This window comes from Sapajus apella, unplaced genomic scaffold (genome assembly GCF_009761245.1).
Source record: "Sapajus apella isolate SASKATOON/1434 unplaced genomic scaffold, GSC_monkey_1.0 scaffold19, whole genome shotgun sequence".
NCBI lineage: Eukaryota > Metazoa > Chordata > Mammalia > Primates > Cebidae > Sapajus > Sapajus apella.
This window is the reverse complement of record NW_022436959.1, coordinates 11,044,498-11,060,448: the sequence shown is the minus strand read 5'-3', so window position 1 is coordinate 11,060,448 and position 15,951 is coordinate 11,044,498. Positions and strand designations below refer to the sequence as shown.

Sequence of the window (15,951 nt, the reverse complement as noted above, 5' to 3'; positions counted from 1 at the left end):
GGTGGTCTCTGCAGCTACGCCTTTGATACCCATCTCCCTTCTCCCGCCATAAAAATCTTAGTAGCTTTCCCTTTTCGTTTTCCGTGCCCCGACTCAGCCCCTTCCGGAAACACCCAAATCAACTTATAGTCAAATTACTATTCACGCCACACTGACCTAATCCTGGCCCGCGCCTATGGGGCTGACCCCTGGGATCGAGGAGGAGTCTCTGCCAAAAGTGGTCCCAAAGCGAGTACTAGTTTTGAGGCTCCCAACTCCCCCTCCCCCAGCGTCTGGAGTATTCCACACCCCAGGGGCGAGGAAGTAGGCGGAGTCCGGTTTTGGCGCCAGCCGCAGAGGCTGCCAAGCAGAAAAGCCACCGCCGAGAGACTCCGGTCACTGTCCGCGCCCCTCCTTCCCTCTCCCTCCCCTCGGGGGACCACCAGGAGCCAGCCGCAAACGGTAAGTGCCGCGGTCGTCGCGGCCGCCCTCGCCACCTTGGGCCCCAGTTCCCAGCGGGCGCGGCGCACGGCCCCTCCCCCCCGCCGGGCGCGCGCCCGCCGCCCCGCCTTTCGTGGCCGCCCGGCGTGGGCGGTGCCACCCCTCCCCCCCGGCAGCCCCGCGCGCAGCTCCCGGCTCCCTCCCCCCTTGGATGTGGCTGGAGCTGCAGGCGCGCAGGGCCGAAGACGCCGCAGACCCGCGACCCGGAGCAGCTCGGAGGCGGTGAAGTCGGTGGTTTTCCTTTTCTCTAGCCCTCGTTCGGTGGTGGTTTTTTAGATACCACACACGCTCCGGGGGCCCGGTTCCTTGCTCCCCTCCCCTTCCTTCCCCGCCGGACCCCGCACCTGGAGCTGCGGGAAGGGATGGAGGGTCGGGCGGTGGCCTTGCGGCTGGCCTGGCGCAAGCCGGCGCCTGCAGTTAATTGGGGGGACTGCCCTGCCCTCGAGGGGGTAGAGAGTTGTGGCGACGGTCACTCTCTTAAGAGACAAAGCGCATTTCTCTTCCCCTCCCCCACCAGCGTTCTGGCGGAGGGGCCCCCTCCCCTGGCCGCCACGCGGGGCTGGGCCGAGACTTGGGCCTCCGGGAGGGTGGCGCGCGGCCCCGTTACGTGGCCGCCGCGGGGGTTGCGCGGGCGGTGTGGCGCAGTGCCCTTGAGCCCCTGCGACGCGGCCTTTGTTTCTCCCAGCAGATGAGCTGACCACGAGGCCCGCGCTCCCGGGTGGGGGCGAGTGCCCGCGCTTAGGCCTCGGGACGTCGAGCGTGGGGGGCGGGGGGCGGGGCGGAGGGGGAGCGGGTGTATGAAAGAGGTGATTGCTTCTTCAAAGTGTCACGAAACAGGGACTGAAGCATCTTAAGTTTTTTTCTTTTAGTTATTTACCGATTGGAAAGAGGGAGGGTTTCTGAGCAGAAACCAAGTTAGGATTGCAGAGCAGAGAGAAGATTCACGGTGGTTTACCGTTGTGAGTTGGTAATTTTGCCTGGTTTTAAACCGAAAGGGTTGTCCTTTAAAAATGGGACATGGACTTTATCATAAGTGGGACTTCGATTGGAAAAGACGCTTGTCCCCTGTTTTAAGCCATATAAAGCTGTATTAGGTACCAAGATCTCCAGTAAAGTCTTTCTAGACTCACTTGGTTAGGAAGACATACTTAAACATGTGCACCATAAGCAATTTAAGTAGGAGCGCAAATCTGCTCTGGAATTGGTATCCACGTTTGAAATGTGCGCTCCCTACTTGGGGGTTGGAATCCAAACAGAACTTGTGTTTAGCTACTCTTTTTTGTGTCGTGCAAACATCTTTTAACTGTCATGCATTTTTCTAGTAATAGCTCTTCAAGTCTGCAATAAAAAATGGCCTCCAATAAAACTACATTGGTAAGTTAATGAAAACATATAATATGTAAGGATTTAACTAAAGTTTTTTTCCCCGAAAAAGTGTAACGTTGCATCTCTGTGGTTGAGAAATTTACATCCACATATTTCCCAGCTCTCCCAGCATAATTATAGGGGAAAATTAGGAGCAAAATGAAATCATTACATGGAGATACTGACTTGGCTTCATAGTGTCTTAACTAGTTTTAAAAAGGCTAATCTTTGAAGGACAGTGCATTTTGGATTTTGCTGAAGATTTTTATCTTCAAATAGAAATACACAAATTTTTGCAACGTGCAAAAATGTTGCATGAAATGATAAAGCCCTTTTTGGTTGACAGAATCCTTAAATCCACTGAATTGTAGAGAAGTATTTTCATTAAAGCCCAATTTAAAGAACGAGGGTACCCTGTGCACCTAGATTGGAGCAAAAGTCAATAAACTTTCAAATTCCTTTGGTCACTTTATCTTGTTTTAACTTACTCTAACTTATAGAAGAATCAAATTTAATTTATTGCAGTGTTCTGTTATTTGAACACAAAGTGATCGAAATCACAAATATGACCCAGGAGGGAGAAAACACTAGATCTTCTGTATCTTTTGACCAATATTTTTCTCTCCAGCAGTTTAAGACATACGTATATTCAGCCATATCAAATTTCAAGTTTTTTAAAACGCTGGAATAGTCACATAAAAATCACGAAATTCATGGTCCTAGTTCTCACAACATTTAATTCTAACATACCACTAATCATAAGCGTGTAAAGGTGTTAGATGTCTCCTAATTAAAGCAAAGCATTTGTTTTTGGTCTGTATATTCTCTCTTTGGGTTTCACACTAAAACGGGCACGTTGGTGTTTTTTTAATTCGTGCCATCATTAGATTGTACATTTAAGTCTGATACTCTGGAAAACAGATTGAGATAAGTAATGTAAAACCTGTCTGATGAGTCAGTGGTGCAAATTATTCTCATGTATTGTATTGTACGTGGAGATGAGAACCATCAGTGGCTCCTCAGGATTGAGTTGACCTTCAGATTCCATAATCGGTAAACCAAAGTGTAGGTAATTGCCTTAAGTTGCTTGTATTCTCCTTCAAGTATTAGATGGGAAAGGAATTAGCTGTTTATGAGGCTTTAAGGCTGAATATAAATACAGAAAGCAAACAAATAGATGTTCCCATTAAAATTAAGTTGTTTTTGCACAGTTGATAGCTTTTGTAATCTGTTATTTATTGGTATTTAAATATTTTGTGAAGGGTCACAAGTTGACCACTTTAAAAGCTTTTAGCTAACTTTTCATTTTAAAAATTCATTAGTGTTGTGAGATGTGTGTGCTGTAATTTAAATGGGAAATAATTAATTTCACTTAAATAATGGGAAATCTATTGTGACTCAAATTCACCTTTGGAAAAAACTGCTGGGTTAAGAAATGGTGAGCATTTGAAACTAGCTTGTGAATGCCACAGTAGTAAGAACTGTATGGCATTTTGTCTGCCTTTTTTTTTTTTTTTTAATCTTACTGTGTATCCTTTTTGTTTTCTGTATTTATTTTGGACTTTCTTCTCATTTTGTCAGCCTTCTCCCTTTGTGGCAGTAGCTGTTTTGTTTTTCATCTAGTATAGGTGTCTAACACACGTCTCCCTATTGCAGTTTGTCTTTACTCCTCCCACTATTATTTCTACCTTCTTTTACTGTACAGAGGTAGAAAGCTGTTTGGGCCCAATACTCAAGTATCTTTACTAATGAGAATCGTAAGACCTGACTTGGACATGGCATTCAGAAAAGTCAGGTGTTTGCTGCACTTTTTTGTATTCTAGGGGATTTTTAATTCGTGTGTGTGTATGTGTATGTACGTGTGTACACTTATATGCTTGCATAGCTTGAAATGTCCTTTTGCAGTCTTGAGGCCTTACATATGTGTCTGCACACTCCATATGCCTGCATAGCTTAAAATGTCCTTTTGTAGACTTGAGGTGTTGCTCCTTTTTTGTGCTCCGGTGCTTTAGTTGTGGGATGGCTTTAGTGACTGGGCAGTGGAGGTTTATATTTTTTTAATAGCATTTGTTTTAAGGTGAAATTTTAAGATAGGTTCTTTCTCAGCCCATAGTAACTTCTGATTAACCATTTCAGGTTTTTGAAATTTTCCCCATTTTTAATCCTCTCATAACATGTCTTGAGTTACTGGAAAGAACTGGTTGAAGTTGGTCTCCTACAGTGTTACACCACTACCAGTTAAGATTTTCTCTTGAGAAACCAGGAAAGAACAATTTTTTTCACATTAGGGAATTAAAATGAATCAGCCATTTTGGCCTCTTGAAGTGACAGCTTTATAGGTTTGTTCTAAGTGGTAAGAAATAACTACAGAGATTACGGAAAAATAATCTTGTCCTTTAACCCCCTTGTGGTGTCCATAGTTGACCCTGCAGTTGGTATCAGGATTTTGAACCATATTTTCATTCTGCTGTTAGCTTTTCTCTGTATCGTTGGAGCTTTTGACATTAATATTTGAATTGAGAAGGAGGCTCTTACCATCTGGGTGTGTCTGTAAGGTCTGTCATAGGTTCACTGAAGACCTGTCACTACTGCTTTCTTACCTGTATCACCCTTTAAGTACTTCCTACACAGTTGTTCCTGTATTGTTAAAATGACTGAAAACTCTAGTAAACTTGGTCTTATGAGACTACCTAGAGATAAGACTGAGAAAAGAACTATTTTCCAGATAATGTTTTGGATTGTGTTATTTTGGGTGGTGGGCTGTAAGTTTCAGCTAAATCAACAGAATAAAGCATTCTTTTATTGTCTGTTGACTTTTAATCTTTCCAGAAGGTGTCTGCCCTGGGATATAGAAGTAAATTTTTGTTGAATGTAATAATATAAGCCGTTTAGCCTTGAAAATGTGCTTTAAAGTCAAGAAGAATGTCTCTTAATTTCTCTTTTGTTTTATTTTAGCAAAAAATGGGAAAGAAACAGAATGGAAAGAGTAAAAAAGTTGAAGAGGCAGAGCCTGAAGAATTTGTGGTGGAAAAAGTACTAGATCGACGGGTAGTAAATGGGAAAGTGGAGTATTTCCTGAAGTGGAAGGGATTTACAGAGTAAGAAATCTTAGTGCTTCTTTATTGTATGTTTAACTGCAACTGAGTGGTTTTAAAATGTTTTTAACCTGGCTTTTATCTGCTTTCCCATAGACATCTTTAAATATAAAGACCCTTTAATTTAGGTATCTTATTTTAAGAAGAACCAAGATTTCATTGTACAGTTGAAGCCGAGCCGACTAGAGACTAGTTTATTACCCTGGGGAGTCAAATTTATAAAATTACAGAGTGTAGTTTACTATGTAATGTATTTTAATTTGGCTAGGTATTATACTAATTAGAATAATTTGCATTATTTTTCTCCACACAGAGGGTACTAAAAAACATTGAAGCTATTCAATATAGGCTAGTGGGTCTTATATAGGAGTACTCATAATCTAGGGTTTATACTAGGTTTATTATATCCTAATACCTAAGAAGTAGAGCCTGGGCGCTTTTTTTTTTTTTTTTTTTTTTTAAGATAGGGTCTCACTATATTATCAAGGCTGGAGTGCAGTGGCTATTCACAGGCGCATTCCCACTACTGATCGTCACAGGAGTTTTGACCTACTCCGTTCCGTTTCCTACTTGGGCTGGTTCACCCCTCTTTAGGCAACCTGGTGGTCACCCACTTCCAAGAGGTCACCATATTGATGCCAGACTTAGTGCGGACCCCTGATCAGCGTAGTACACTACAGCCCAGAACTCCTGGGCTCAAGTAATCCTCCCACCTCTGCCTCCCAAGTAGGGGACTACAGGCGTGCACCACCGCGCCCATCAAGCCTGGGCATTTTTTAAGCTCTCTGGTTCCTTGTGTTCTTTGTTAGGAATTGCTCTCATTATTCTTGATAATGTTAGTTATTCATAAAATGTGAATAACTTGAACATGCAGAAATTACATACTTTTAACAGTTGGGTATGTTGTGCTTATCTGCTTGGTATCTTCCCCCTTAACACCACAAAGCTCCATAGGCAGTGACAATTAAAAATGGATAGGTGGAGATCAATTTCCTGAGCATGCTAGAGATGGAGCATATGATAGTCAAATGATTGGGCTTCGCATATTTGTTATCTCCTGCTTCCCCTCCTCTTCACATTTAATGCATGGCAGTTTGGGAATATGAGTTGAATGGGAGATTTAGGTTTGCCTGTTTTATCCTCCAGTATTCTTAGTTGAAATTTAGTATGTATCATAAGTCCGTACTTTTTTAAGCCCATGAAACATGAAAAGTTATTTTTACCCATCAAAACATTTGGAAATGGATGGGTTCTTCCCTCTTTCTTCTCCCAAAACTTCAGGCCACTAGCATAATTATACTGCACATGCCATGTGCAATGTAATAGGTAATGTAGAAGGCTGTTTTCTTTGTTTGTTTTTTTAATGAGACAGGAGTCTCTGTTGCCCAGGCTGGTTGGAGTGCAGTGGCGCCATCTCAGCGCACTGCAACCTCTGCCTCCCAGGTTGAAGCAATTCTACTGCCTCAGCCTCCTGAGCAGCTGCAATTACAGGCGCCCACTCCCATGCCCAGCTAATTTTTGTATTTTTTTTTTTTTTAGTAGAGATGAGGTTTCATCATGTTGATCAGGCTGGTCTCAATCCCCTGACTTCATGATCTAGCTACCTCAGCATCCCTAAAATTACTAACTTCATCACACCTAGTTCGGTAAAGATTTTTTTGGACCAGAGCATGAAGTTGGCAAGCCTGTTGCTGGTGCAGGGTGATCTTACTTTCACATCTATTAATTGATACTCATTTTCTTTTTTTACAGCAACTCTAAAAAATCCATAGAAAGTCATCTCACCCTTATGTTGTATCAGGGGTCAGCAACCTTTCCCCCTAAAGTGTCATATAGTAATTATTTTCTGCTTTGTGGGCCACAGGTCTTGTCTCTACATCCCTGCTCGTCTAAACGGATGAGCGTGGATGTGTTCCAATGATATTTCATTTGTGGGTCCTAAAATTCAAATGATGTATAATTTAGTTTGAAATATTTTTCCAACCATTTAAAAATGTAAAAATATTTTTAGTTTGCAAACCATGCAAAAGACTGGATTTAGCTTTTGGTTTACCAGCCCACTCTATACCATTTCCCAGTTTGAGCAGCCAGCAAAAATTGAAAATGTCTAATGCTTCGGAATCACAAATTTTGTCTTAAAACATGGCATTGGAAGTCCCAACTCTAGACATGATATGACATACTTACTAATTTGGGGCGGGAATTGGCAATTTGCATTTGTTCAGCTGTTTCAATTATTCTGTTACAGTGAGGTTTACTTAACTTGGAGGTAAAATAGCAGATTTCTCTCAAGACTGTCGAGCCTGGGTGCAGTGGCTAACAACTGTAATTCTGGCACTTTGGGAGTCCAGGGCTGGAGGATTACATGAGACCAGGAATTCAAGACCAGCCTAGCCAACAAAGCAAGAGACCCCTTCTCCATTTTTTTTTTTTTTTTTTTTTAGTGTTTTAAGTTAGCTGGGTATGGTGGTGCATGCCTGTAGTCCCAGCTACTGGGTGAGTGGGGAGAGGGAGCTGAGGCATAGGATTGCGCGACCCAGGAGTTGAAATCTTCACGCATCACTGCACTCCAGTCTGGGCAACAAAGCAAGACCCTGCTTCGGGGGTGTGGAGAAATAAAATGTAGGGAAGGAGGAAATGATTAGTATCTGCAGTACAGAGGACTTTTTATTTCCCCAGGTGTCTATTAAAATGGATCTGGATAATGGGGATGAATCATCTTTAATTGAATCTCATTTTTTATCTTTTTTTTAACAGTGCTGACAATACTTGGGAACCTGAAGAAAATTTAGATTGTCCAGAGTTGATTGAAGCATTTCTTAATTCTCAAAAAGCTGGCAAAGAAAAAGATGGTACAAAAAGAAAATCTTTGTCTGACAGTGAATCTGATGACAGCAAATCAAAGAAGAAAAGAGATGCTGTAAGTATACAATATTGCCCAGCAGCTTGTCCTTTTGTAAAAGGTTGATGGCTTGATTGATTGATTTTGTTGCCCAGGCTGGAGTGCAGTGGCACAATCTTGGCTCACTGCAACCTCCCCCCACAGTGCAAACTCCTGACCTCAGGTGATCCACCAGCCTCGGAAAGTGCTGGGATTCTAGGCGTGAGCCACTGTGCCGGTCTGATGGTTTGATTTTTAAAATCTCAGGCCGGGCACAGTGGCTCAAGCCTGTAATCCCAACACTTTGGGAGGCCAAGGTGGGTGGATCACAAGGTCAGGAGTTCAAGACCAGCCTGACCAACGTGGTGAAACTTCATCTCTACTAAAAATACAAAAATTAGCCAGGCGTGGTGGCACATGCCTGTAATCCCAGCTACTCAGGAGGCTGAGGCAGGAGAACCACTTGAACCTGGCAGGTGGAGGTTGCAGGGAGCTAAGATCATGCCACTGGGCAACAGAGAGACTGTCTCAAAAAAAAAAAAAAAAAAAAAAACCTCAAATACTTTTCTAAAAGGCCTCTTAATTGTACTTTAAATATTTTAATACTTAGGACAATAAGGATAGGTGTGGTTTAGTCTACATTGTGTAAATGTGCAGTAAGTGCTTATGCCACTTACTTAGGCAATTTTTCTTAGTTTCATGGAGTTGATCCCTGATCCATCCCATTACCTGTGATTAAGGCTAGGAATCTTTAGTACAAACAATACTAATATTGGATTATTGAAAGCCTTTGCATTACAGTAAGAACAATGCAAATAGAACTTTCTGATTACAGTTCATTAATGGCATCAACCGTCAAAAAGTACTAGCATGTCATCTTTGTATTGCCAAACAATGCACTGATTTTGAAGTATATAATCTTCGATAATAAAAACTTACATTCTTGGCATGAATTGAGTTATTTAGTTCCTTCAGTATACGTATGCTTTGGTCCAAACTTTGCTTCACTTATATCTCTGTGGCTTCAGGAAGTCAGGTAACTTCTTGCTTCCACCCTTGACTGTAAAAGTAGATTATACTTGCCTTGCCTGCTGATCTAGTATGGCAATTTGGGGAGACATCTTGGTGCTGAATTAGATTCTAGGCTCTGACACTAAAGAGACAATACATATTAATTGGTAAGGACTTGGGATTTGAAACTTGATCATTTGAACTAGAAGCCAAGAATTCCAACCTTCATGACAACTCATTGTATAAGGTCATAGGTATAGTCACTATTTTACGGATGAAGAAACGAAATTGACTACATAATTTGGTTCTGAAAGTAAATCCCGTGCTCAACAGAAGTACGGTTTTGGCCAGGCACAGTGGCTTGCACCTGTAATCCCAGCACTTCGGGAAACCAAAGCAGGAACATCGCTTGAGCCCAGGAGTTGGAGGCCAGTTTGGGCAACGTAGTAAGACCCCATCTCTACAAAGAAAAAAAATATATCAGTCAGACGTGGTGGATGCCTAGTATTCTTAGCTACTTGGAAGGCTGTGGCAGAAGTGTTGCTTGAGCCTGGGAGATCAAGGTGTAGTGAGCTGTGATCATGCCAGTGCACTTTGGCCTGGGCAACAGAGCAAAACCTGTTTCAAAAAATTATTAGATAATCAAGCACAACTTTAACAGTACTTCTTGAGCTGTTACCATTTGCCATACTGTGTTCCAAATCATTTGCATTTCATGTGCTGTGAAATACCTATGTAGTAGATACTAAAGTTCTACTTTATTAGCCTTACCACAAAGAGGTTAATTAACTTGCTCAAAGCCACACAGCTCATGAGCAGGGTAGGCCCGTCATTCTAACCCAGGCACTGTGACTCCAGAGCCTGTCACATTGATATAAAACTCGGATAGCGGCGGGGCGTGGTAGCTCACACCTGAAATCCCAGCACTTTGGGAGGCCAAGGCATGCAGATCATCTGAGGTTGGGAGTTCGACATCAGCCTGACAAACATGGAGAAACCCTGTCTCTATTAAAAATAAAAATTGGTGCGTACCTGTAATCCCAGCTACTTGGGAGGCTGAGGCAGGAGAATCACTTGAACCTGGGAGGCGGAGGTTGTGGTGAGCCAAGATGGCGCCATTGCACTCCAACCTGGGCAACAAGAGTGAAACTCCATCAAAAAAAAAAAAAAATGATAGGAATAAAGTATTTATTAGTATCAGTTCTCAAACTTTTTGGTCTCAAGGCCTCATTATATGCTAGAAAATTATTGGGGATCCAGAGAGTTGTTTTTTTTTTTTTTCCCTCTTTCTTTCTTTCCTTTTTTTTTTAAGAGACGGGGTCTCCATATGTCCAGGCTGGAGTACAGTGGCTGTTCACAGGCAGGATCCCGCTACTGATAAGCACGGGAGTTTTGACCTGTTCCATTTCCAACCTGGGCCAATTTCGCCCCTCCTTAGGCAACTTGGTGGTCCCTCACTCCCGGGAGGTCACCATATTGATGCTGAACTTAGTGCGTACACCCAGTTGGCGTAGCACGCTACAGCCCAGAACTCCTGGGCTCAAGTGATACTCCCACCTCAGCCACCAGAGTAGCTGGGACTACAGGCAGAGAGTTTTTATTTATACAGTTTATAACTATCAGTAACATAGAAGAAATTAAAACAAATTTCGGAAGCATTCATGTATTCAATTAATAAAAACCTATTGCTTTTAACAACTTTTTATGAAAAATGACTTTACTAAAACAAAAAGTTGATAATAGCATTTTACATTTTTACAAATCTCTTCAACGTGTGCCTTAACAGAAGGCAGTTTTAAACACATTTGATTGCTATGGTATATCATTTTGGTGGAGGTATATGAAGACAATCCAAAGTCACAGATAGATGAAAAAGGGGACCTTACACAACCCCCTCCCAAAAAGGTCTCTGGAATCCCCAATTAATCTGTAGACCACATTTTGAGAGCCACATTAGAAAGTACTTATTGAGGATGTTCAATCTTTTGGCTGCCCTGGAGCCCTGGGTGACGTTAGGAGAATTGTCAAGGGCCACACATAAAATAGGCTTAACACCAGTGATAGCTGATGAGCTTTAAAAAAATTCCAAAAAAGTTTCAGTGTTTTAAGAAAGTATTCAAATTTGTGTTGGGCCGTGTTCAAACCTATCTTGGACCAAGGCTTAGACAGATTTGTTTGAACATTTAGAATGTGATTACAAATCATTGGTATGAGTTTTATCATTTTTATTATTTCCTACTGTTTGTATTTTGTTCATACTTTAAAAATATGTCAGTAATTAAGACTAATTCCTGGAAGTAATTTGAAATATATTAACTTTCAAGACTTTATTATTACCAGAAATAAAGGGATTAGTTTTTCTGTATCCTCACACAATTCTGCACTTGGTATCAACGCAGTAATTTTCTTGGCTTTTGATTCTGAATGTTTTTGGAAATTTTAAGTATTCTTTGTTGAGTATGAAACTCAGGTGGTTTTTCTGCTTGTAAAATTAATGGAAATCAGTTGTTTTTAATTACCAAATATGGGCTCTGCTGTAATCATTTCTGTCCTGCTGTTGGAACGTTTTAATTTAGAATATGCCATGAAAACAATTTAATACTCTAGAGTTTGCTCTATGAAGAAATGTCTTCCCAACAGGCTGACAAACCAAGAGGATTTGCCAGAGGTCTTGATCCTGAAAGAATAATTGGTGCCACAGACAGCAGTGGAGAATTGATGTTTCTCATGAAATGGTGAGTGTGCAGGTGATTGTTATATTTGAAAATAAGAATAGACTTTCTTAAAAAAAATAGTTATCTACTGAGAGGGTGATTCTGGTAACTTTTACTAGTAGTGTTTTAAAGCAATGGTCAGCAAACTGGCCTGTTTTGGAAAACAAAAGTTTATTAGAAAATAGCCAAAAGTAACGTATAACCTTCCTGGAGCACTTAGATACCTTTTGTTTAGACTATTTCTTTTTTTTCTTTCTTCCTTCCTTTTTTCGTGTGTGTGTGCGCGCGCGCACGACAAGGCTGTTTTATTTCGTGCTTGGGTGCAAGCGGGCCGAATTCGAGAAAGGACCGACAAAGGGAGAAGAGTGGGAATTGGTTTTATAGGTTGGGGCAATTTTGAGGGGGGAAGCCAGGGGTATTACAGAGTAAGATCAGTTACAGTGGTGAGGGTAGGGGCAAGGAGTATACAAAGGCAGGTTGGATAAGGTGTAGGAGTAGTTAAGGTGGTAGGGTGGAGTGGTGGGATATTCACAGAGCAAGAACAGTTAAGATGGCAGGGTGGGGTGAGAAGCTTAATGTTCATGGGAAGCTCCCCTGGGTGATAAGGGATAATGGTGAATGCAGGTGGGGGTTAGGGGAGTGGTCAGCTGAGGCAGCAGGAATTGAGACTTTCTGGGTCTAGGCTTGCACATGGAGGCCTGACACGTTTTTATCTTCAAATGTATCCAAAACAGAAGAACAGAAAAAGCAGCTCCCAATTCCTGGGGGGGTTTATCCACCATCTCATGTCTCTTCATATTCCAAGGCTCTTTTTCTCACTCTGGGCAGGTGACCAGGTCTGGCTTAGAGACAGCCATACCATTTCTAGGCTTTCAGGAAGTCCTGGCATCTTAGCTGTAAATCTTCCAATACCTGCAGGTCATGAAGCCACAGAGAGCTATTTGGACTATTTCTTAAATGAATGGTTGTCAATTGACATGAACCATTTAGACTCCTGACTGAGTTTTTCTTTTTTTTTTTTTAAAACAGGAAAGATTCAGATGAGGCAGACTTGGTGCTGGCGAAAGAGGCAAATATGAAGTGTCCTCAAATTGTAATTGCTTTTTATGAAGAAAGACTAACTTGGCATTCTTGTCCAGAAGATGAAGCTCAATAATTGTTCACTTTTTTTATATATATTTATATATATATATAAAATTTGGGTCTTGTTTTTGGTTTATTAGTGTGACGAAATAACTACATCCAATGAAAATCAAGTTTGATAGGTTCGTTTTGAAGGTAGTGTTGGAAGAGTTGTTGGGTTTTTTTTTTTTTTTTTTTTTTTTTTTTGGCATCCATAGCACTGGTTACTTAGAACAAATCAATAAAAGCTTTCTGTAATTGCTTCCTTGATCAGAAAAGAACATTTGATACCATGGTATATTATTTCCTCTGCATTAAAGAACAGCTTTTCTAAATGTTAGGGAAAACGTCCATAGTCATTACTCAATCAAAACTTGTGTTCTCATAAGCCTAAGGACCATTCTGGGTTTTTTTATGTGTTTTTTTTGTGTGTGTATACATAAAATGCATATGTAATTTTTGTTTTGTTTTGTTTTTAAACATTCACCAAAAAGTCACAAGTAAGCCCATGTTTCTGAGATGCCATTATTCTGAGCAAAATAAGAGCTAATCACTTCAAGTTAAATTGAAATTTTTCCTGAAGCCATACATTTCAAGTATGTAAAGAAATAAGTGATTATAATTAATAGGACAATTTAAATTGGATAATTTTAAAGCATCTATATCTATAAATGCAGTTTTTTGTTGGCAGAATTCCTGAAAGGAAAATTTATCACTAACATTACAGGAGGTTTACCCATCCGTATGAGGAAACTAGACAAGTGCTAGTGTGTTTTAATTAGCTAAACAAAACTTAGTTAAATGAACATTTAAAAATCTGCTAGAAGGCCATTCCTTAACAAACTGTTGAAATTCCTGTTGCTACATTGACTGAAAGGTCATGATTCATGGAACATCTAAGACTTGGTTCATAGAAACCTAATCAGAGATGTTGGCGGTTTATGACCTGCTGACATAAATGTATGAACAACCTTTTGTAATCTAACCTATTGACCTGCATGTTTTTTCTTTACTCCAACTCATTCCTTACATGTAGGCTCAGTCTTTCAGTTACTTGCTTTACTGGTTCAACAAAAGCCAGGAAAAACAACTTTGTAGTAATCAGAATGTTATCCAACTGTATATTGTTTACTTTATTGTAAATACTGGTGAACAGTGGTTAATAAATAGTTTTATATTCCTTTATGCAATTAGACTTTTTTTCTTCTTTGTCCGATTGCCCTCACAATAGAAATAGGAAAGCCCACCCCCACTGGATTATCTTTGTAAATTGGATGATACCGGTAAGGCATTGATGAACATACCCTAGATCTTTTTAGCTTAAGAGTTTAAAATTTAACTAGAAATAGGTGTTTCCACAGTTGGGAGATAAAAATTAGTTTCATGTGACCACTGGGGAGTATTGTCTCATTAAAGTAAGATTTTAAAATCTGGTTTGTTGTGACTGTCCTTTAAAGAACATAAGTATTCTGATAGGGCTGAGTGAGATGATAGATACATTTTAGTTGATTTCCAAAATTAATAGAGAAAGGGAAATAACTGCTGTTAATATTAAGTACTTCCTTACACACCTACCACTGCTCCCAGCAGTGGGGTTCGCAGATGACAGAGAACCTTCTATTAATATTAGTAGTTGGCCCTACATTCAGTTTTAGTAAGGACATTTCTCGAAACATATTGTCCTTTGCCATGCATGGTGGCTTAACACCTGTAATCCCAGCACTTTGGGAGGCCAGGGCAGGTGGATCATGAGGTCAGGAGTTCAAGGCCAGCCTGGCCAACATGGTGAAACCCCATCTCTACTAAAAATACAAAAATTAGGCATGGTGGCACACGCCTGTAATGCCAACTACTTGGGAGGCTGAGGCAGGAATATCGCTTGAACCCAGAAGGTGGAGATTGCAGTGAGCCTAGATTGCACCACTGCACTCCAGCCTGTGTGACAAGGCAAGACTCCATCGCAAAGAAAAAAGAATCTTCTAAAAGATCTCTGATTGTCCTGACTTGCATCAGATGCCCTCCCTGTAACTATTAAGCGTGAGGAGATGTGTGGAGTACTGTGATTACATCAGTCGCTAGAAGAGTGCTTTCCAGGACAGTGAATGTTTGCCTTATGTAAACAAAATGTGTAAGAGAATTCCAGCCAATTTGAAAATGTCATTTGTTTTTTTGAGATGGTCTCGCTCTGTCGCCCAGGCTAGAGTGCAGTTACTACAACTTCCACTTCCTGGGTTCAAGTGATTCTCGTGCCTCAGCCTCCCAAGTAGCTGGGATTACAGGCGCCCACCACCATGCCCAGCTAATTTTTGTATTTATTTAGTAGAGAAGTGATTTTGCCATGTTGGCCAGGCAAGTCAAACTCCTGAACTCAAGCCATTCACCTGCCTTGGCCTCACAATCTTGGAATTACAGGCATGAGCCACTACGCCCGGCCTAAAATGCCTTCTTAAATTGTTCTTGACTTTTTGAAGCTTTTTTTTTTTTGAGATGGAGTCTCACGCTGTCGCCCAGGCTGGAGTGCAGTGGCGCAATCTCGGCTCACGGCAACCTCTGCCTCCCAGGTTCAAGTGATTCTCCTGCCTCAGTCTCCAGAGCAGCTGAGATTACAGGCACCTGTCACCACGCCTGGCTAATTTTTTTATTCTTAGTAGAAACAGGGTTTGGCTATGTTGGTCAGGCTGGTTTCAAATTCCTGACTTCTTGATCCACCCACCTCAGCCTCCCAATGTGCTGGGATTACAGGCATTAGCCACTGTGCCCAACCTAGAAGCCTTTTTTTTTTTTTCTTTTGAGATGTTCTTGCTCTGTCACCAGGCTGGAGGGCAATGGCATGATCACAGCTCACTGCAGCCTCAACTTCACAGGCTCAAGCAATCCTCCCATTTCAACCTCCCAAGTAGGTAGGACTACAGGCACACATCTCCCAAGTAGCTGGGACTACGGCTAATTTTGTTTATTTTGTAGAACGAGGTCTCACTATGTTACCCAGTCTAGTCTCAAACTCCTGGACTTAATCCTCCTGCCTTGGCCTCCCAGAGTGCTGGGGTTACAGGCGTGAGCCGCTGCACCTGGCCACTTTCTAGAAAACAAGACCATAGACTCCCTTTTTATCTTTATTCACAAGTTCTGCATCTTAGCTCCTTAAAGGAGAAAATAATACTGAATCTAATATTAAATAATCTTTCATACCAACCTTTTTCCTTATATTTCAATTTTGGTATTTTTGCAGATGGAATTTTGCTATTCTTGTCCAGGCTGGAGTGCAGTGACACGATCTCAGTTC

General features: G+C 41.3%; 1 protein-coding gene across 3 annotated transcripts; it reads left to right on the top strand.

Annotated features, from left to right (window-relative positions):
* Nucleotides 1–59: 59 nt before the first annotated feature.
* On the top strand, nt 60–13,858 carry CBX3 (chromobox 3). 3 transcript variants are annotated; one of them, XM_032286961.1, is made up of 6 exons: nt 60–441; nt 1,803–1,854; nt 4,801–4,943; nt 7,698–7,860; nt 11,473–11,567; nt 12,576–13,858. In XM_032286961.1, exons 2-6 carry the CDS (start codon nt 1,831–1,833, stop codon nt 12,700–12,702), a joined length of 552 nt encoding a protein of 183 aa, XP_032142852.1. In that variant the 5' UTR covers nt 60–441; nt 1,803–1,830; the 3' UTR covers nt 12,703–13,858. The 3 variants fall into 3 exon arrangements, with proteins under 3 accessions (XP_032142852.1, XP_032142850.1, XP_032142851.1); XM_032286959.1 differs by lacking the exon at nt 60–441 and adding an exon at nt 559–707; XM_032286960.1 differs by lacking the exon at nt 60–441 and adding an exon at nt 579–711.
* The last annotated feature ends 2,093 nt before the right edge of the window (nt 13,859–15,951 follow it).

Excerpts from the sequence above, each read along its gene's own strand:
- CBX3 (XM_032286961.1), top strand. The coding sequence starts at position 1,831 with ATGGCCTCCAATAAAACTACATTG. Across the intron at positions 4,944-7,697 it reads AAGTGGAAGGGATTTACAGA|TGCTGACAATACTTGGGAAC; the intron begins GTAAGAAATCTT and ends TTTTTTTAACAG. Across the intron at positions 11,568-12,575 it reads TTGATGTTTCTCATGAAATG|GAAAGATTCAGATGAGGCAG; the intron begins GTGAGTGTGCAG and ends TTTTTAAAACAG.